Source organism: Ailuropoda melanoleuca, chromosome 4 (genome assembly GCF_002007445.2).
Source record: "Ailuropoda melanoleuca isolate Jingjing chromosome 4, ASM200744v2, whole genome shotgun sequence".
In the NCBI taxonomy this organism is placed as follows: Eukaryota; Metazoa; Chordata; class Mammalia; order Carnivora; family Ursidae; genus Ailuropoda; species Ailuropoda melanoleuca.
Genome location: NC_048221.1, coordinates 78796332 through 78817116, shown reverse-complemented (window position 1 = coordinate 78817116; position 20785 = coordinate 78796332). Strand labels below are relative to the sequence as shown.

At 37.3% G+C, this 20785-nt stretch overlaps 1 protein-coding gene and 1 pseudogene across 5 annotated transcripts in view; one reads left to right on the top strand and one right to left on the bottom strand.

Moving 5' to 3' along the window:
* Positions 1–20785, top strand: part of PSME4 (proteasome activator subunit 4) — a 104071-nt gene that overhangs the window by 16148 nt on the left and 67138 nt on the right. For 4 of the 5 annotated variants that reach the window (XM_034659134.1, XM_034659136.1, XM_034659135.1 and 1 more), the window contains exons 2-5: positions 1419–1559; positions 2179–2295; positions 18339–18404; positions 20692–20736. In XM_034659134.1, coding sequence (XP_034515025.1) covers positions 1419–1559; positions 2179–2295; positions 18339–18404; positions 20692–20736 — 369 coding nt within the window. The remainder of the gene's footprint in view (positions 1–1418; positions 1560–2178; positions 2296–18338; positions 18405–20691; positions 20737–20785) is intronic. The other variant, XM_019793010.2, reaches the window with a different exon arrangement.
* LOC105242338 lies at positions 4087–4483 on the bottom strand (annotated as a pseudogene).

The following is a 20785-nucleotide window of genomic DNA, read 5'->3' as shown; positions in this document are numbered from 1 at the left end:
TTTAATGCATCCCTAAAATAGTCTATCATTAGTCATTCTTGCTTTTTGGGACACCCTTTCCTTTGCTTGTAATCGATGCTTTTAATTACCTTGGTTATCTAAAGTTAAAAAACTGAAAATGTATAACTTTGAGGTAAAATACTATACTATTTTTGATAGTAATTTAATTTTAGTATAACTATGAGTTAACTCGGGGAAAAAATGGTTTAAGTTATGTAACTTACTGTATTGTTTTAGGATTCTAAGCAAACCATTATGCTTTCTTCAAAGATTCTGTGGTTAAACAGTAAACATCTATATCTGAAGTCTTTTGTTCTGTTTTATTCTTTATGTTGCGATATGCTGTTTTTAAGTAGTCTTAGGAGTTATATATAAACAGATCATTCTCTTGAATGAGCCCTTGCTTAATAAAAGGAAGGGGACAAAGGAACTCCTTTCAGGGTTACTAATGACCAAAGACCAGTTAAGACCAAGCAACAATAAAACAACAGTATTTTTTTTAAGATTATTTATTAATTTATTTGAGATAGAGTGAGAACTAGAGAGATCACAGAGGGAGAGGGAGAAGCTGACTCCCCACTGAGCAGAGAGCCCAATATGGGGCTCAGTCCCAGGACCCCGAGATCACTACCTAAGCCGAAGGCAAACAACCTAACCCACTGAGCTACCTAGGCGCCCCAAGACAACAGTGTTTTAATTTGTCATTGAATGTTGATGAGAGTTCAGTTATCATTATAAGTCTTTTGTTAATTAATTATTTGGTAGTCTTAATTAAAACACAGAATAGTTTTTCCTGCATAATGAGTAGAGATACAGAATGCTTAACATCAGGGACTTTTGAAATTAAGGTGTCATAACACAAATCTTTTTTATTGTGGCAAAAACATAAATTTACTCTTAATAATTTTTAAGTGGACAGTACAGTATTACTAGCAATAGGTACATTGTTGTACAGCGGATCTTCAGAACTTTTTCATCTTACATGATTGAAACCCTGTACTTCTTGAATCACTCTTTGTTTCCTTGTGTGCCCTGCCTCCACTTGTCCCTGGCAGCTGTCATTCTTTTTGTTTCAATGAGTTTGATAATTTTAGGTACTGCATATAAGTGGAATCATGCAGCATTTGTCTTTTATGATTGGCTAATTTCACAGCATAGTGTTCTCAAGGCTCATCCATGTTATAGCATATGACAGAAATCTTCTTTTTAAAGGCTGTATAATATTCCATTCTATATCTAGAGAGAGAGAGAGACACACACACACACACACAAATACACACTGCATTTTGTTTATGCATTCATCAATTGGTGGACATTCACCTTGCTTCCACACTTTGGCTATTATGAGTAATGCTGCAATGCATATGGATATGTCACCATACCTATTTTTAAAGGCTGTATTGATTTTTCTCTTGCAGATATATTCGACTTTATGGGAGAAAATTTAGCAAAGAAGATCATGTTCTTTTTATCAAGCTATTGTATGAGCTGGTATCAATTCCAAAACTGGAAATCAGCATGATGCAGGGATTTGCCCGTCTCTTGATCAACTTGTTAAAGTAAGTAAATTTCCTGGTGATTTCTGCTAACAGTTTTTTGGTTTGTTTCTTTAAGGTTTTAGGCAGCAAGACCTAAGTGTTCTTTGGTAAGAAGACCCAAGTCCCAAATTGCCAGTTTGCCAAAAGGGTGCAGAAAATTTTATCATAAGTTTAAGCCATATGTGTTAATTAAAATTCTCTGTCTTCTTTGTGGCCTTCTGTTTTGTAGCACACGTGGAAATATGTGTTACCTGATGTTCCTTTAAAGTAGTTCTCTTCCCTTGTATATGTGGTAAGATCTTTGGGGAGTCATGAATCATTTATTCTTTACTCCTAGGCACCCAGCACAATGCTGGAAACATTAAACATGGAAAAATAGGAAATTCATTGGCAGTAATGGTGGCACAAATTTAAATGCCCCGTTTTACCTGGTGCTCTCTGAGGTTTGAGCAGCACTAAGAATCTGGTGAATTATTCTTTCTACTACTGCATTCTACCAATGAGTTGCTGTGGATAGGGAAAAGCAAAGCCCACCAGGATGACAGCAGCATTTAACAGCTGTCCTCCCTGTGTAGTAGGTGTAATATACAAACAGCTGTGCATGAATATATGCACATATGTTTACTTTTTTTTTAATTAGGAAAAAGGAACTTCTTTCAAGAGATGATTTGGAGTTACCTTGGAGACCACTTTATGACATGGTGGAAAGAATATTATATTCCAAGACAGAGCACCTGGGATTAAATTGGTTTCCTAAGTAAGTTTCCTTTTAAAGTACTTCTTTGGGAGCATTTGGGGGCTTTTAGAATTTGGTCATAATTGAGAAATATTTGGGTTATTTGAGATAAGCAAATACACATTTCAGTGTGCTCATTTCTTTGTAACTTGACTCTAAACTATTTATTGCCCTCTCCAAACTATATCTGAAGTTGCACTTTAGAATTTCCTACCAGGATATCTGACAGCTAGCATTACCATACTGGCCAAAGACAGCAGATTTTTCTTTGAAATCTAGTATTTTGTCACATTTGACATTCTTCATTACATATTCACGTATGTTTTAGTTCTTCAAGTAAAATGAATGTCTCAAGAAGAGGAGCTTGAGGGTACCCACATCCCAGTTAAAGAAGCATTAGTTTCAGTGACCGTTCATGGAATGCAAGCTATTCAAATGCACGGCTTCTTGGTTTAGACCCACTAGGATGTAATGTTTAGACATACTAGGATTATGTACGTCTGGCTGATTATACCTTCTTTTACGTACATCCCAACTCTTCCAGATCTTTAATTCTGGTACATTTTGTATTTTATTCTGAGTTTACAGGGTACAATATGATGATCTGTCCTTTTTGGTAAATAATGATTTTAGACTTGATGGCAAAGTATCATTTTTCCCTGTTAACAAGGCTTTATCTCATTGTGATCTAGCTCTTAATTCGCATATTTGGCTTAAAATACTTTTAAACTTTGACTTATTCGGTTAAGAGTCCGACTCTTGGACTCAGGGTCGTGTGTTCAAGCCCTGCATTGGGCTACTTCAGAAAAACAAAACCTTTTTTTTTCTTTTTTGACTTCAGACATATTTATTATAATCTTATACAGTTTACGTAAATTTGAACTTGTATTTATTTGGGTTCAATTACAACATAGCATAATAAAAATCCAAGCACTGGTCCTCTGAAATAAAGCAGGCAATCACCATTCAGTAAACACATGATTTATTTTGTATAAGAGTTAAGTTTACAACTAAACTTTCTGTAAAAAGTTTAGCATGAATAAGTACATCATTAAACTTTCTTTGTATGCAGAAATAAATATCTCTGCAACTATACAAGAAAACTCTTAAGAGTTCACAAGGTTTCCACACACACACACACACACACACACACACACACATGAGAGACACGCACACACACAGCATTCATTAGGCTTGCAACAGAAGGGTCATTTCTGGCCAAAAGACTTCGTTTAAGTGACTGAATACTGGATTCTTCGGTATTCACGTTCCACCTTTGAAAAAAAGTCAGTCTGTTTAAATTGGGAAATTCCTTACGATTTTAATGTTTTCACTCCCTGTGGTGGAAATAGTATATAAAGAATATCTTCCAAATGCGAAAAGGGCATTTAATAGTCTTTTTCATATATAACTAATACCACAGTCCAGGTCAGAGAACACCCTGGGGAAGATGGTCATTCTTAGTTTTCTTTCCTTTTAAAAAAAAATGTCCAAGAACTTGTTGTTCTTGTGAAACGGTTGAAAAGTAAGAAGTTCAGGGGGTGCCTGGGTGGCTCAGTTGGTTATGTGTCTGCCTTTGGCTGGGGGTCATGATCTCAGTGCCCTGGGATTGAGCCCCACATTGGACTCCCTGCTCAACAGGGAGTCAGCTTCTCCCTTTGCCTGCCACCACTCGTGTGTGCACACACGGGCTCTCTCCCTCTCTCTCAAAATAAATAAATAAAATCATAAAAAAATTAAAAGTTCAGTATCTTAAAAGATCCTGTGAATTATTTGTTGTTAGGCAAAGAAAAGGAAAGGCATGAACACCATTTATCCACCCACAGAGCACTTGCTGTCATTTGACATTAATTTGGAAGGGAATTCAGAAGCCGCAAGGACAGGATGCTGATGTCCGTGTTTAGGGTGGGCAGCAGTGCCGTGGACACCTGGCGTTGCCCAGGTTGCTAGTGGTACAGGCTGACAATAGTGAGGTATGAGTCCAGATCGATCTGCAGGTCCAAGATGGCCTTGTTGCAGGATTTCCATCTTACTCCCCTTCTTGTTCTGGGGGATGCTGGGCACCAGCTCTGAGTTTGCAGTAGCAGTCACTCATGTTGTACAGCAGGCTCGTCGGGTCCTCCACCAGGGCTTTGCTCCAGGAGATGACCAGGCTGTGGTCCGGAAGGTTCTTTTTTCTAACGGACCTTGCTGGACTGAAGGCTTTCATGCCGACTGCGTGGTGGAAAGAGAGACCAGGAGGGAACCGACCGTCCAGGAGCCCATGGGTCTGCCTTCTGGGGAGCTTCCTGAGCCTCCTGTGCTCCACGCTGGGATGGACTCAAAATCTTTTTTTTTTAAGTAGGCTCCGCAGCTTGGGGCTTGAACCCAAGACCCCGAGATCAAGTCCTGAGCCGAAATCAGGAGTCCGAGGCTTAACCGACTGATCCACCCAGGTGCCCCTAAGAAAAAATTCTTAAACTATTTGTGATCGAGGTTTATTTTTAGGAAGGTTTCTACAATTTACCTCTCCTCTCATTACCTAGAGTTGTCTGTCATACACATATATACTCATTTCCTGAAGATCACCGCTTTATACACTTGTGTTGTTTTCCTCTTTCTTTTTTATAAATTAAGTCCTTAAAGATTTATTTCTGTGATTTCTCTCTCAATTCTAGGCATGTTTTCACTATTTCATGACTTCTTGTAGCCTCCCCAGGTCAGTTTTTTTTAATCCGTGATCACTTCTCAGGCTTCACTGCAGTTAGCAGCCTTTGTTATACCCTTACCATAGAATTTTTTGAAAATGACTGAAGATGGCAGACTTTAAAAGATTTTTAGGTTATAAATAAATAGTGAAATGATATAAATGAAAAGAGTTAAAACAAAACAAAACAAAATATGACTATAGGTGATCCTGAACTTAGGACCTAATTGATTTGTGGACAGTGGTCACAAATAGAACGGTGAGAGATCATTTCTTTACTGAATATTTTATGGGTTAAAACAAGGAAACCCATTTCAACCGTAAAAAGAGGAAAATTTCTCATGAAGCTAAATGGTGCATCTTCAAATATATTTTTACAAATATTTATTCTGAAAGCCCAAAATTTACCATAAAAGTGTTGTTGTAAATGTTCCTTTTTGAGTATTAATTCTGCTGGGGGAAACATGGCACGGACTGCACTGACTGGGCCTTAAAATACGAGGCTGTTTAGGCTTTGACTGGAATCACTGTCTCATAGCTTTCAGGGACCTTTAAACTATGTTCAAAATAAATTATTTTTTGAAATTTTCCTGGCTGATTTTTTGGCTGCCTGAGAAAATCTTTGGTAAATGCTAGAGGAGAGAAGGCAGTTTCTTCAACAATTTCTTCCTCTTCTGGAAGTCCTTTACTTGCTTTTTCATAACCAAGCATCTTACTTCCTGCCCTGAGGTGTACCTTTTCAAAGGCAACTGCTTCCTTTTAAGTCCCGCAAGGTCACAAATATGTATCTGTGGCTTTCTTCTTTCCTGGAAATTTTGTCAGAGCTTATCACTGTTAGTGTCATTCAGTGCTTATAGTTCTTCCCCTACGTCTTGATACTCTCCTTATTACCACGTCTTTTCCTGAAAGCATCCCGTTACTCTTGCTCTCATGGAAACCTTGCTTAGAAGTTTCACCATGGCTGTTCTTGGTCTTTTGAAGAAACATTTTGTCTTTGCTGAAATCTTTGCTTGGTTTAAAGCACGCAGTACCCCCTTTTGTATTGTGTAGTTATTCTCAAATGAAATTTGTAAGTAATATAATTTACTCATACTCTTTTTTTACTTATACTCTTTTATCTGTACTCAATGACATAAATATAAATAATTTTTTAATTTAAATTCAATTAATTAACATATAATGTATTATTGGTTTCAGAGGTGGAGGTTAGTGATTCATCAGTCTTATATAATACCCAATGCTCATTACATCACCCAGTTACCCCATCGCCCTACCTACCCACCTCCCCTCCAGCAATGCTGTTTCCAGTGATTAAGAGTCTCTTATGGTTTGTCTCCCTCTCTGTTTCATCTTGTATAATTTTTTCATTTCTTCGCCTATGATCCCGTTTTATTTCTTAAATTCCACATGTGAGTGAGATCGTATGATAGTTGTCTTTCTCTGATTGACTTATTTCACTTAGCATAATACCCTTTAGTTCCCTCCACATCATTGCAAATGCAAGATTTCATTTTTTTATAAGTGAGTAGTATTCCATTGTATACATATATCACATCTTCTTTATCCATTCATCTGTTGATGGACATCTGGGCTCTTCCATAGTTTGGCTGTTGTGGACATAGCTGCTATAAACACTGTGGTGCAGGTGCCCCTTCAGATGACTACGTTTGTATCTTTGGTAAATACCCAGTAGCACAATTGCCGGCTCGTAGGGTAGCTCTGTTTTCAACTTTTTGAGGAACCTCCATACTATTTTCCAGAGTGGCTGCACCAGCTTGCATTCCCCACCAATAGTGTAAGAGGGTTCCCTTTTCTCCACATTCTCGCCAACATCTGTTGTTTAATGACTTGTTAAGTTTAGTCATTCTGACTAGTGTGAGGTCGTATCTCATTGTAGTTTTGATTTGTTTTTCCCTGATGCCAAGTGACCGTGGAGCGTTTTTTCACGTGTCTGTTAGCCATTTGGATATCTTCTTTGGAGAGAAATGTCTGTTCATGTCTTCTGTCTGTTTCTTGATTGGATTATTTGTTCTTTGGGTGTCTTTGATAAGGTCTTTATAGATTTCGGATACTAGCCCTTTATCTGATGTGTCATTGGCAAATATCTTCTCCCATTTGGTCAGTTGTCTTTTGTTTTTGTCGACTGTTTCCTTTGCTGTGCAAAAGTTTTTTATATTGATGAAGTGCCGGTAGTTCATTTTTGCCTTAGTTTCCCTTGTCTTTGGAGACGTGTCTAGCCAGAAGTTGCTGCAACCAAGGTCAAAGAGGTTGCTGCCTGTGTTCTCTAGGATTTTGATGGATTCTTATCTCAGATTTAGGTCTTTGATCCATTTTGAGTTTGTTTTTTTGTATGATATGTTTCTTTGTATGGTGACCATTTTGAAATGGTCCAGTTTCATTCTTCTGCATGTGGCTGTCCAGTTTTCCCAACACCATTTGTTGAAGAGACTGTCTTTTTTCCATTAGGTATTCTTCCCTGTTTGGTCGAAGATTAGTTGACCGTAGAGTTGAGGGTCCGTTTTTGGTTCCATTGATCTGTGTATCTGTGTTTGTGCCAGTACCATACTGTCTTGATGGTTACAGCTTTGTAATAGAGTTTGAAGACTGGAATTGTGATACCACCAGTTTTGGTTTTCTTTTTCAAAATTCCTTTGGCTGTTTGGGGTCTTGTCTGGTTCCATACAGATTTTAGGATTATTTGTTCCAGGTCTGTGAAAAAAGTTGATGATACTTTGATAGGGATTACATTGAATGTGTAGATCGCTCTAGGTAGCATAGACATTTTAACAATATTCTTTACTCCAGTCCATGAGCATGAAACGTTTTTCCATTTTTTTGTGTTTTTGTCAGTTTCTCTCATGAGCGCTCTGTAGTTTTCTGAGTACAAATCCTTTGCCTCTTTGGTTAGGTTTTATTCCTAGGTATCTTATGGTTTTGGGTGCAGTTGTAAATGGGATTGACTCCTAATTTCTCTTTCTTCGTCTCATTGTTGGTGTATAGAAATGCAGCTGATTTCTGTGCATTGAAATTATATCCTGCCACTTTACTGAAACCCTGTATGAGTACTAGCAGTTTTGGGGTGGAGTCCTTTGGGTTTTCCACATAAAGTATCATGTCATCTGCGAAGAGTGAAAGTTTGACTACTTTCTGTTGTGTGATTGCTAAGACTGGGACTTCTAGTGCTGTGTTGAACAGCAGTGGCGATAGTGGACATCCCTGCAGTGTTCCTGACCTTGGGGGAAAAGCTGTCAGTTTTTCCCCATTGAGAATGATACTCATGTTGGGCTTTTCATATATGGCTTTTTTGATATTGAGGTATGTTCCCGTATGCCTACACTATAGAGTTTTAATCAAGAAAGGATGCTGTACTTTGTACTCATCCTTTTATTTATGTAGTATATCATATTGATTGATTTGCGGATGTTGAACCATGCTTGCAGCCCAGGAATAAATCCCACTGGGTCATGGTAGAATAATCCTTTTAATGTATTGTTGGATCCTATTGCCTAGTATTTTGGTGAGAATTTTTGCATCTATGTTCATTAGGGATATTGGTCTATAATTCTCCTTTCTGGTGGGGTCTTTATCTGGTTTTGGGATCAAGAAAATGCTGGCCTCATAGAAAGAGTTTGGAAGTTTTCCTTCCATTTCTATTTTTTGAAACAGCTTCGGAAGAATTCTTCTCTATATGTTTGGTAGAATTCTCCTGAGAAGCCATCCGGCCGTGGACTCTTTGTTTGTTGGAAGATTTTGGGTTACTACTTTAATTTCCTTGCTGGTTATGGATCTGTTCAGGTTTTCTGTTTCTTCCTGTTTCGGTTTTGATAGTTTATACATCTCTAGGAATACATCCATTTCTTCCAGATGGCCTAATTTGTTGGCATATAGTTGCTCATAATATGTTCTTATAATTGTTTGTATTTCTTTGGTGTTGGTTGTGATCTTTCCTCTTTCATTCATGATTATTTATTTGGGTCCTTTTTCTTTTCTTTTTGATAAGTCTAGCCAGGGCTTTATCAATCTTATTATTTCTTTCAAAGAATCAGCTTCTTGTCTTGTTGATCTGTTCCATTGTACTTTTGGTTTCTATTTTGTTGATTTCTGCTCTAATCTTTAAATAATTTCTCTTCTCCTGTTGGATTTAGGCTTTTTTTGCTGTTCTTTCTCCAGCTCCTTTAGGTGTAAGGTTAAGTTGTATATTTGAGACCTTTCTTGTTTCTTGAGAAGGGCTTGTAGTGCTATACACTTCCCTCTTAGGACTGCCTTTGTTGCATCCCAAATTTAAGCAGTTGTGTTATCATTTTCATTTGTTTCCGCGAGTTTTTTAAATTCTTTAATTTCCTGGATGATCCAGTGATTTTTTAGTAGGATGCTCTTTATCCTTCGTGTATTTGAGTTCTTTCCAACTTTCCTCTTGTGACTGAGTTTGAGTTTCAAAGCATTGTGATCCGAAAATATGCAGGAAATGATCCCAGTCTCTTGGTACTGGTTGAGACCTGATTTGTGACCCAGGGTGTAATCTCTTCTGGAGAATGTTCCACGTGCACTTGAGAAGACTGTGTATTCTGTTGCTTTAGGATGGAATGTTCTGAATATATCTGTGAAGTCCATCTGGTCCTGTGTGTCATTCAAAGCCCTTGTGTCCTTGTTGATCTTCTGCTTAGATGATCTGTCCATTGCAGTGAGTGAGGTGTTAAAATCCCCTACTATTATTATATTATTATTTTAAATGTGTTTTGTAAAATTTTGTTATTAATTGGTTTATATAATTGACTGTTCGCATGTTAGGGGCATGAATATTTACAATTGTTTGATCTTCTTATTGGGTAGACCCTTGAATTTTGATGTAGTGTCCTTCCTTATCTCTTATTACAGTCTTTGGTTTAAAATCTAATTTGTCTGATATAAGGATTGCCACCCCAGCTTTCTTTTGATATCCATTAGCATGATATGTGGTTTTCTATGCCCTCACTTTAAATCTGGAGGTGTCATGGGGTCTGAAATGAGTCTCTTGCAGACAGCATATCAGTGGGTCTTGCTTTTTTATCTGATCTGATACCCTGTGTCTTGATTAGGCCATTTAGCCCATTTTTTTAAATTAAAGATTTTACTTATTTATTAGAGAGAGAGACAGTGACAGAGATAGCGAGAGAGAGCAGGAGCAGGGAGGAGAGAGAAACACAGGCTCCCCGGGAGACTGATCTCAGGACCCTGGGTTCATGACCTGAGCTGAAGTTAGACGTTTAACTGACTAAGCCAACCAGGTGCCACCATTTAGTCCATTTACATTCAGAGTAACTATTGAAAGATACGAATTTAGTGCTGTTGCATTACCTGTAAAGTCAGTTTCTGTATGTTGTCTCTGTTCCTTTCTGGTCTATTTATGTTACTTTTGTGCTCTTTCTTTACTTAAAGGATCCCTTTTAATATTTCTTGTAGGGCCAGTTTAGTAATCACAAATTCTTTTAGTTCCTGTTTGTCCTGGAAGCTTTTTATCTCTCCTTCTATTTTGAAAGACATCCTAGCTGGATAAAATATTCTTAGTTGTATATTTTCTCATTTAGCATCCTGAATATATGATGCTGGTCCTTTCTGGCTTGCCAGGTCTCTGTGGATATGTATGCTGCCAGTCTAATGTTTCTACTCTTGTAGGTTATGGCCCTCTTGTCCCCCTGAGCTGTTTTCAGGATGTTCTCTTTGTCTCTGAGATTTGCAAGTTTCACTGTTGTATCTTGGGGTGTTGACCTATTTTTATTTATTTTGAGGGGGGTTCTCTGTGCCTCCTGGACTTGGATGCCTGTTTCCTTCCCCAGATTAGAGAAGTTCTCAGCTATAATTTGCTCCAATATACCTTTTGCTCCCCCTTTCATCTTCTTCTGGGATCCCAGTTATTCTAATATTATTTTGCTTAATGGTATCACTTACCTCTCATTCTCTCTTCATGATCCAGTAGTTGTTTATCTCTTTTTCTCAGCTGCTTTATTCTCTATCATTTGGTCTTTTATAGCACTAATTCTCTCTTCTGCCTCATTTATTCTAGCAGTTAGACCTCCATTTTTTTTTTAAAGATTTTATTTATTTATTTGACGGAGGTAGAGACAGCCAGCGAGAGAGGGAACACAAGCAGGGGGAGTGGGAGAGGAAGAAGCAGGCTCCCAGCAGAAGAGCCTGACATGGGGCTCGATCCCAGAATGCAGGGATCACGCCCTGAGCCAAAGGCAGCCGCTTAACGACTGATCGACCCAGACGCCCCTAGACCTCCATTTTTGATTGCGTCTCATTAATAGCCTTTTTGATTTTGACCTGATTAGAGTTTTAGTTCTTTTATTTCTCCAGAAGGGGATTCTCATGTCTTCTATGCTTTTCTTCAAGCCCAGCTAGTATCTTTATAATCATTATTCTGAACTCTTGTTCCAGCATCTTACTTATATCCATTTTGTTTAGATCCCTGGCAGTCAGTACTGCCTCTTGTTTTCTTTTTTCAGTTGAGTTTTTCCATCTTGTCATTATGTCCAGAGAAGAATAGATGAACAAGAGAACAAAATACTAAAATGGCAACAAAAACCCCAGATAAATACACACTAAAGAAATCAGAAGAGGCGCAAAACTGAAAAAAAAAAAATTAACAAAAAAAGAGAATATGATCAGACAGACAGGTAAACAGAACAGAAAAATACACTGGATACCATGTGTATTTTATAGTTCCGTTTGTTAGAAAACTAGATCCCAAAATTGTAAAGAAAGAAAAACTTAACATGTACAAAAATAAAATTAAATACAATGAAAGGATAGAATATAACGATAAAAATGAAAATTAAAAGACAAAAACAAAAAAATGGAAAAGAAGGAGTGTAAACAGACAGGTAAATGGAACAGTGCAATGCACTATATCTTGAGTGTTTTTTGGTGGGTTTGTTAGGAGAAGCAACATCTCAAAATTTTAAAGAAAGAAGAACTTATATATATACAAATATAAAATTAAATACATTGGAAGGATAGAATGTCACTGTAAAGATGAAAATTGAAAAAGACTTATAACAAAACAGAAAACAACTAAAAAAGAAGAAGAAAAAAAAAGAATATGGTGAAGGTGAAGAGAACAGAGCCATACACTCGTTTTGGGGTATATTTTGATCTGTTAGAATAAACTGAATCCCAGAATTGTAAAGAAAGAAAAACTTTGATATATGCAAAAATAAAATTAGATACAATGAAAGCATAGAATGTAACATAAAAATGAAAATTAATAAGGATTTTTAACAAAAGAGTTGATAAGAAATTGAAAAAGGAAGGAGAAAAGAAGGTTTAAATTGAAAGACTGAAGAATTGTGGGGTAAAAACCATGAATTCTATATGCTATATTCCCCTAGTGTTGGAGTTTTGTAGTTCTCAACTGTTGATAAACTTGGTCTCAGCTGGACGTTCTTGCTGATCTTTTGGGCAAGGGGCCTGTTTCGACTCTCTACAGAATTGCCCCAGGCGGAATTGCACCACCCTTGCCAGGGGGCCAGGTTAAGTAATCTGCTCAAGCTAAGTAAGTTTTGCTCTCTGTGGCTTTTGTTCCCTGAAGGCTTTCTGCGTAGCCTTAGAGGATAAGAATGAAAATGGCAGCCTCCCAATCTCCAGCCCCGGAGCAGAGAGCTCAGGGCCCCACTTCTCCGTGAGCCCTCAAAGAAAAGCAGTCAGTCACTCCTGTCTCCCTGGTCTCAGTCCACACTCCATGCTCACCCAGCCTGTGACTGAGCATTTCTATCTCAGGCAAGAGACCCCGTTTCAAGTCTCCAAACCCTGCAGACTCCTGTAGGTGTGCTCCTGTACCGCTCCTCTCAGGGGGAGGAAGGAGGGCCTCCCCAGTTCTGCCCCTTGTTGGGCCCCTGCTCAGAGAATAGTGGCCTGACTGTGCTGCAGTTCTAGGTTTATGGCAACCCCACACTGAGAGCCCACTCCTGAGCCTACTCTTTGCAGCTGGCTTCCCTGCTCTAATACCTGGGAACTCTGCGGCACTCAAGAACCACCCCCCCCAGTCTACCTGTGACCCCGAGGATCCTGAGACCACACTGTCCCACCTAGGATTCCTCCCCCACTTCACCGCCCGAGCATCTTTCAGATTGGGATGTCCCTCACTGGAGCAGACTTCTAGAAGTTCCAATTTTGTGCTCCGCTGCTATATCACTTTCCAGTAGCTGGCTGATGGAGGCTCCCTCCCCCTGCAGTTTATCTTTCCATATATCGCCTTGGATTCACTTCTCCACACCTCCCACCTTGCAGAAAGTGGTCGCTTTTCTATTTGTAGAGTTGCAGCTATTCTTTTCTTAGATCTCCGGTTGAGTTCACAGGTTGTTCAGAATGACTTGATAGCTATCTAGCGGAATTCCTGGGACCAGAAGAAACCAAAGTCTCCTCTGCTGCCGCCATCTTGGACTCCATAAATAGAGATAATGTCTAACCATAATGTGGTTCCCATAATGGGACAGTAGTTCATTATAAAACAATATGTATTTTGAACATGCAGGCATCATTACACTGAAGATACAAAATGGTATTCAGATTTTGCATCTGCCTGTAATGAGTACGTTTGAATTTTTAAAAGATCAAAATAGATTTTGTATAAGAAGTACAAGAAAATAAAAGCAGCACTATGAGTGGACATTAAAATAAAAACTAGTGGCACAGATCGTGGCTCAGTTGGATAAGTGTCTGCCTTTGGCTCAGGTCATAATCCCAGGGTCCTGGGATCGAGTCCCACATCAGGCTCCTTGCTCAGCGGGGGAAATCTGCTTCTCCCTCTGCCTGCTGCTCCCCCTGCTTGTGCTCTCTCTCTCTCTCTGACAAAATCTTTAAAAAAAATAAATGAATAAAACCTAGTGTTAGGATAAAGAATAACAGGTAAGACTTATTTATGGTAAAAGAGAGGGAAGTAGGTTTAATTTTAGAGTACTAAGCTGGGGAAAAGGAAGTAATGATATTCTTGCAGATAAGCTGGCCTTATTTATAATACAGTGTCACAGTAATCCTTTATGAAATGATATGGAATGGTATAGTTACTTAGTATCACAAAACATTTTTTTTTAAAGATTTTATTTATTTATTCGACAGAGATAGAGACAGTCAGTGAGAGAGGGAACACAAGCAGGGGGAGTGGGAGAGGAAGAAGCAGGCTCATATCAGAGGAGCCTGATGTGGGGCTCGATCCCGCAACACTGGGATCACGCCCTGAGCCGAAGGAAGACGCCCAACCGCTGTGCCACCCAGGCACCCCACAAAACATTATTTTTGAACATTATTACATGTGAGAGCAATAGAAGAATTGGGGAAAAAAAACATTGGTATATGAAGTCATAGAGAATTTGTGCAGTGGATTTTAAAAACAGTTTGGCCATAATCTAGACGCACGCTTCTAATTCATATACCTGCACATGTGACCTTTGTGAACAGAAATTTGCATGTATAATCTGTGTTTACTTGTAACTTTCTGGTAATATACTGCTTTTATCTGTGGATTCAAGTTTCTGAAGTGAATACAAATAAAAAAAAAACCTAGGGTAAAAAAAAAGAATTTGTGCAGTGAACTCCTGGGGATAGTATCAATAAGATTGAAAACTAACAAGCAATGCTAAAATAAATTAGTAACGTCAGTATCTAATTTTTACAACATAAATTACCTTTTGTGCCATACCAAAAAGGATGACAGTAACATGAAGTATTTTAACAACAAAATTACTAATGAAATTCCAGGACATTGCTTGTTTTATGTCTGCTTATTGCCAGTGTAGTGACAGTTAAAATAGTCTTCAGTCTTGGGGTGCTTGGGTGGCTCAGTTGGTTATGCATCTGCCTTTGGCTCCGGTCATGATCCCAGGGTTCTGGGATCAAGCCCCACATCAGGCTCTCTACTCAGTGGGGAGTTTGCTTCTCCCTCTCATTCTCCCTCTATGCTCTCTCGCTCTTAAATAAATAAATAAAATCAATAAAATCTTGAAAGAAAGAAAAGAAAGAAATTAAGAGAAATCTGTTGGAGAGCCAGCCATACAGCAATACTTTTTAGTTTTGGTTCCTCAGAGCTATTCTGTATCCACTGAATTTCTAATAGGGAATCATTTTAAACATTTAAAAATTTACTTTTCTACTTAAGTTTCTATTTAGTATACTAGTATATCAAGTGTTTATAATTAAGGGATAAAGTTATGACTTCACAAACATTTTACTTCAGAAAACCCCTGAAAGCCCTTCGATATGGCATGCCTTTGGAATTGGTATTTTGCTTTGAGTATTTTCATCTTAGATGTATTCTGACTCATTTTGAAACAGTTTTGTCAGCTGACTGCATGTGTTCATACTATTTTTAGAATACTATTTTTATAATCAAAAGTGAAAGGTTGTTTCATTTGTTAACTGTCTTTCAAGTCTTAAACTCATGTGCCTTTATGTGTTTCACTTTATTTGAAACTACAGCTTAGGGTGTCATGCATTGCAACATGATATTAAAGGCTGGTTCTGTTTTTTGGAGCAAGGATTATTTAACTTTTTTCTTTCCCTTCCCCTTTTATTTTCCTCCCTCCTTTTCTCCTCTCCCTTTTTTCCTTCTTCTGTCTTTCTGCCTTCTTCTTTCTGCCTTTATGCCTCGGGGGCAAAAGACCATTTTTCACTCTTCTCTGTTTCTAGGTTCTACTGGAGAAACAAATTGTAGGAGTTTCTTATTTAATATTAAAAAAAAGAAAACTGGAAAGGAGTTAGGTAGTTTGAACTTGATAATAGCAACATAAGAATCACTTATTGTTTACGTTGTTAGGGGCCTAGTTTTATTTCCTAAAATGATGGCCCATCCACTTAAAAGGGGTAACATATTGCAAATTACTAATGAAGACTGTTGCTACTAACAAGGCATGAGGGAATTATGCATAGATCAGCTTTTACAAATGGGCATGGACAATTCATATTTGAATTGCTATGTGTATAAATTCGTTTAGTTTTGTCACTACCAATTTGACTTTTGTGAGTTCTTTGATGTTAAAGGTTTACATAGTTGCATCATGAGCAGTTTGGGCCTAGATAACTCAATTTACTTTTTTAAAAATAAGGTTTTTTTTTAAAGATTTTATTTATTTATTTGACAGAGAGAGGGAACACAAGCAGAGGGAGTGGGAGAGGGAGAAGCAGGCTTTCCGCTGAGCAGGAGCCCGATGCGGGGTTTGATCCCAGGACCCTGTGTTCCTGACCTGAGCCGAGGACAGATGCCTAACAATGGAGCCACCCAGGCGCCCCTAAAAGATAATTTTTTAAGATCTGTTTTTCTTTCATATGTTGTTCTCTAAGGGAATCATAGAGTATTAAACATTTGCATTTTTTGTATTAATCTGCCTCTGGAGAAACTTGATTATTTCCCTTTTCTGGTACTCGTTCTTGATGGTATTTGTTTCTCTGTTGATCTGACAAAGGACTTTGAGTTGGTGTTCTTATTCCTAAGATACAGCTAAATCCTTTGTTCCCCCTTCAACACCTGGAAATGACATGTTCTTACTCTGCTGGGCATTTCTTGACACATGTGGCTACATTTCTAAGCTGAAGTTACTATCAGCTCAAGAATGATCTCAAGCTATAGAATTTGACATAATGAAATGAAAGTGATTTCTCTGAGGACCTGTTGAAATTTAAAATAGTTTATGGTTATAACCAGTGATTATTAATAAGGTAGATCTAGTGATTTTTAACATATTATTTGCTCTTTTAAGAATACCACTTTAACTTTTATTTGGCAATGTGGAAACGAGTAGTTGATTTTTATTAATGACTTTGGTAATGTTTCTTCCAAAAGTTGTATCTGTGTTATAATGATCTTTCTTTAGAAACTGCTCTTTTTAAAGCATTTTAAAAAAATATTTAGTTCACACTGATCAGGCTTATCACTTTCAGCAGTTAGGTATGCTCCTTTTACTTGAGTGGTCAGGATTACTACCACCTCTTAACACTAGCTATGGCTGTGTTAATGAAAAATCAGTGTTAATGCTACTTCAGTGATGAAGATATTATACTTTGTACCTTTCTTATGGTAGAATTATCTTGACCCTAATTTTGTGTGAAGTGGCTGTGAAAAATGAGTACTGGCTGATTTCACTACGCAGTATTAGGTTTTGAAGAATTAGATACGAGGTGGATTGTGTTTGACGAACTGATGGTTGTGTTTGTGTAGAAATAAAGAAAGCAGGTAAAACTGAGGGTTTTTTGGATTAAATGAAGTACATTCTTAAAAGAGAAAATATCGTATGGGCAATTACCATTAAATTATAAGGAGGTTAAGGCAAAGGTATATAGAATATGTCAGTGTTACAGTTGCCCCGTTCATTTATAAGAAAGCAAATATGATAATTCTGAAGCTAAATTTTAGTTCAAGAATTGTCAAGTGAAGCTGGAAGTGCTTATGACTATGAGCAGTCCACACTGCTTCATTTCAAATATATCATTTGCTGTGCCTTTCTCTGGGTTAGAAGTAAAATACTGTCCTGATAATTAGGAAAGACCAAGGAGATAGGAAGCATAAACCTCCAGGTTAATATAAGTCTCCGATCTCAGCAAGTGGTGTAACTTCAGGCTAAGGTTTTTGGCTTTCCTCAAGCTTCTCTACTACGTTTTTGGTATTTACTTTACTTATGTCATGATACAGAGTAAGAAATTATAGCCCAGAGAGGAAAAGTCACACAAAGTCATTTGTTGGAACTGGGACAAGAACTTATTTTCTGCCCTAATAAATAAGGTGGGAATTGGGGGAAGAATTTCCTATTTTGATGTGACGTCCTAAATCATAAATTAATAATTGTTGAGAGACAGTAGAATAAATGTGAAAGCAAAATGAGCACAAAATATTAGTTCTTAAGGAGATTGAAAATATAATTTGTTTTGGATAATATGAAATAATATAGTTAACAATTTTTATGCTTATTTCTGGGCCAGATAACTGTTTCCTTACATTATCTCATTTAATTTTTGTAACAGCCTTCTGAGAGGTAGGTATTATTACTATTGTATAGGTGGAAAAACTGAGGCTGTAATATTGAACTGATAGTAAGTAACAGAACTGGTAATCAAATTTAAATCTGTCTGATTCTAAGCCCAAGTTGTGAACTGTTGCATGATATGCTTATGGCTTTCTTTTCAACTTAACATGCCTTTTCTAAGAGGAAGTAGGGTATGAGAAAACCCATCCAAAGCTTATTCCTTCTGTAGATCCCTTTTGATTTTTTTTTAAAGTGTTTTGAATTGTAATCACTTTAGTTAAATTTCCAACAATTGGGAAAGTACATAGTGATTATTCACTCCCTCTAAAAATTAGTGAAATATAGTCTAGTCGCATCTAGCCTTAACCTTTTATTTTATTTTTAAACAGAAACATTGTTCCCTTCATCTTGAGAGATTACAAGAATCACAAAAGGTCACTATACAGATATCACAGGTTAGAGAGATTGTACCCTTTTCTGGATAAAGAGCATAAATCCATTGGCACAGGCCTTATAAGGAGGGGTTGAAACTGACTTTATTTAGATAAACTAAAGCACATTCCCACATACCCTGTTCCTCTAAAGAATGAAGTGACAGCTATCAAGTATTATAATTAATGTCCTATTCTTCTGAAGAGTGAAGGGAACTGGAGAAAGCAGGTGGCTGTGCAGCCTTTTGACTGCTTTCTAGAATCATTTTTGACATTATGTGAAAGTTTGTTGGTGGAATAGAAAAGTTACCAGTGAAAACGCAGGCTTTCTGTGTTGTACTCCCAAAGAGTTGCCACAGAAACAGTAAAATAAATGTAAAGTTAACATGAACACAGACTTTAGGAACTGGTAGAATTACAGATCTTCTGCTTATTTCCTTGGACACAAAGTTTGCCATTTTAGAATTATCTTTTTTAAATCTGCATTTAAGTTGATCTGTTACTTAGTGTGGAACTAAGTGGTTCTCTTTAAACCTTGTCTATAATTTGTTTCTAAATGGGGTTCTTCAGTCCAAACAAAAAGAAGATCCAAAGATCTGTGCTCTTTGTTGCTCTGATAGAAAATGTTTATTGTGTATTGTAAATTAATAAATGTAAATATCCATAAATATATATGAACACATAGCCTTCTTTTTTTTTTTTTTTAAGATTTTATTTATTTATTTGACAGAGAGAGAGACAGCCAGCGAGAGAGGGAACACAAGCAGGGGGAGTGGGAGAGGAAGAAGCAGGCTCATAGCGGAAGAGCCTGATGTGGGGCTGATCCCATAACGCCAGGGTCACGCCCTGAGCCAGAGGCAGACGCTTAACCGCTGTGCCACCCAGGCGCCCTGAACGCATAGCCTTCTAAAAGTACTTTGGAAATGCCTGGAAGTAAACATAGTCGTGGTCTTCAGGGAGTTTAAATGTAGTTGGAGAGAAGTTTACGCCTTTTTTAACCGGGCAAACTTAGATGTTCTCTAAACTAATTGTTTTTCAATTGCTTAGCTTTTTTATGAGAGAATGTAGAATCTCTCCCTGATAATCCGAGAAAATGTTCCATGTCTCTCTGGCCATATGAGCTTTTTTAATTTTAGAATTATCTCATGGGTTGTAGCCTGGTTTCCTCTTCAGTTAATTTTTTTCTTACTAGTTTTGAAATTAAAGAGGATTTCTACACCTTCTAGTAATGAAATCATAGTTTTCTCTCTTGGTTGTATAATTGATTACTTGTGCTGAGTTTGGTTTGTGTTATTCCTTGAAATTTCTTTACAGCTTAGTTCTTAAGCTTTCAGAGAAGTTGGATAGACTTCAGGACTTAACAGTTTTCAAGAAGCTTAATGAGAAAGTGTCAGGTGGAGCAATGCCTGAAAGTTACCCCTTTCCCTCATAATTTTTTTACTTGAGATTTGAGGACTTGTTTTATTTACTTGTATACATCATACTGTAAGTAGCCACACATTTATTTTAAAATTCCAGTCCAAAATTACCTTGTGCCCTTTGTTTTACTTGCATTTTACCTCTTTTGAGTATGGTCTCATTAATTTAAATATTCCATTCTGGCCAAGTGTGTTTAAACCAGTACACATTGGCCTTTTCATTTAGACAAACATTTATTTAAATCCATATATAAATACTTATGCTGTTTTCTTAAATTCACTTGAACCACCTCCAAAGTTGGAAAATAAGTTATAGCTTTTTAATGTCACTCAGCTAACTTTTTAAGTAGCTGGTCAAAGAGATGGCTGTTGCTATTTTTGATAATTGTTATTGGCCGTAAAGTAACCTTGTAGGGTTATAGAACTCTTGCCATTGGTTACAGAAAACTAGTTTCTGGCAGTTGCTGATATAAGCACACTAGATTTTGTCTGCTGTTTGTGTTTTGATGTAAAAGCACTTTAATAAAAATAAAAATTAGTATTTGAAGTTTTAAGCTGCTGAGCATACTTCTTGATGTGCTGTTAAGTGTGGTCATTGCTGCCTACTTTGTAAAGATTGAAAATTATTTGTCCTTTTCCCAGTTTTATTCCCTGTAGTTTACAACAGATTACAACAGAGAATGAGCAAAACAAGGGCAAAGGAAAGAGTAGATTACAGAGTCTAGGTAGTTAATCCTTACAGTTCTGTCTTTATGAAAGAGAAAGATTAGTTATTGCATGTACACAGATAATTTTTAAATGTATGAGCATATCTTAGAGATATTTTTTAATTGGATTAGGTGCATTCTCAAATTACACCAACCTAATTTATCAAATGGCTCTTTCCCCCCTAGTTCTGTAGAAAATGTTCTCAAAACACTCGTGAAAAGCTGCCGACCGTAAGTAGCTTCTCATTTTATAAAACCTCTTTTATTTCTGTGGGCTTTT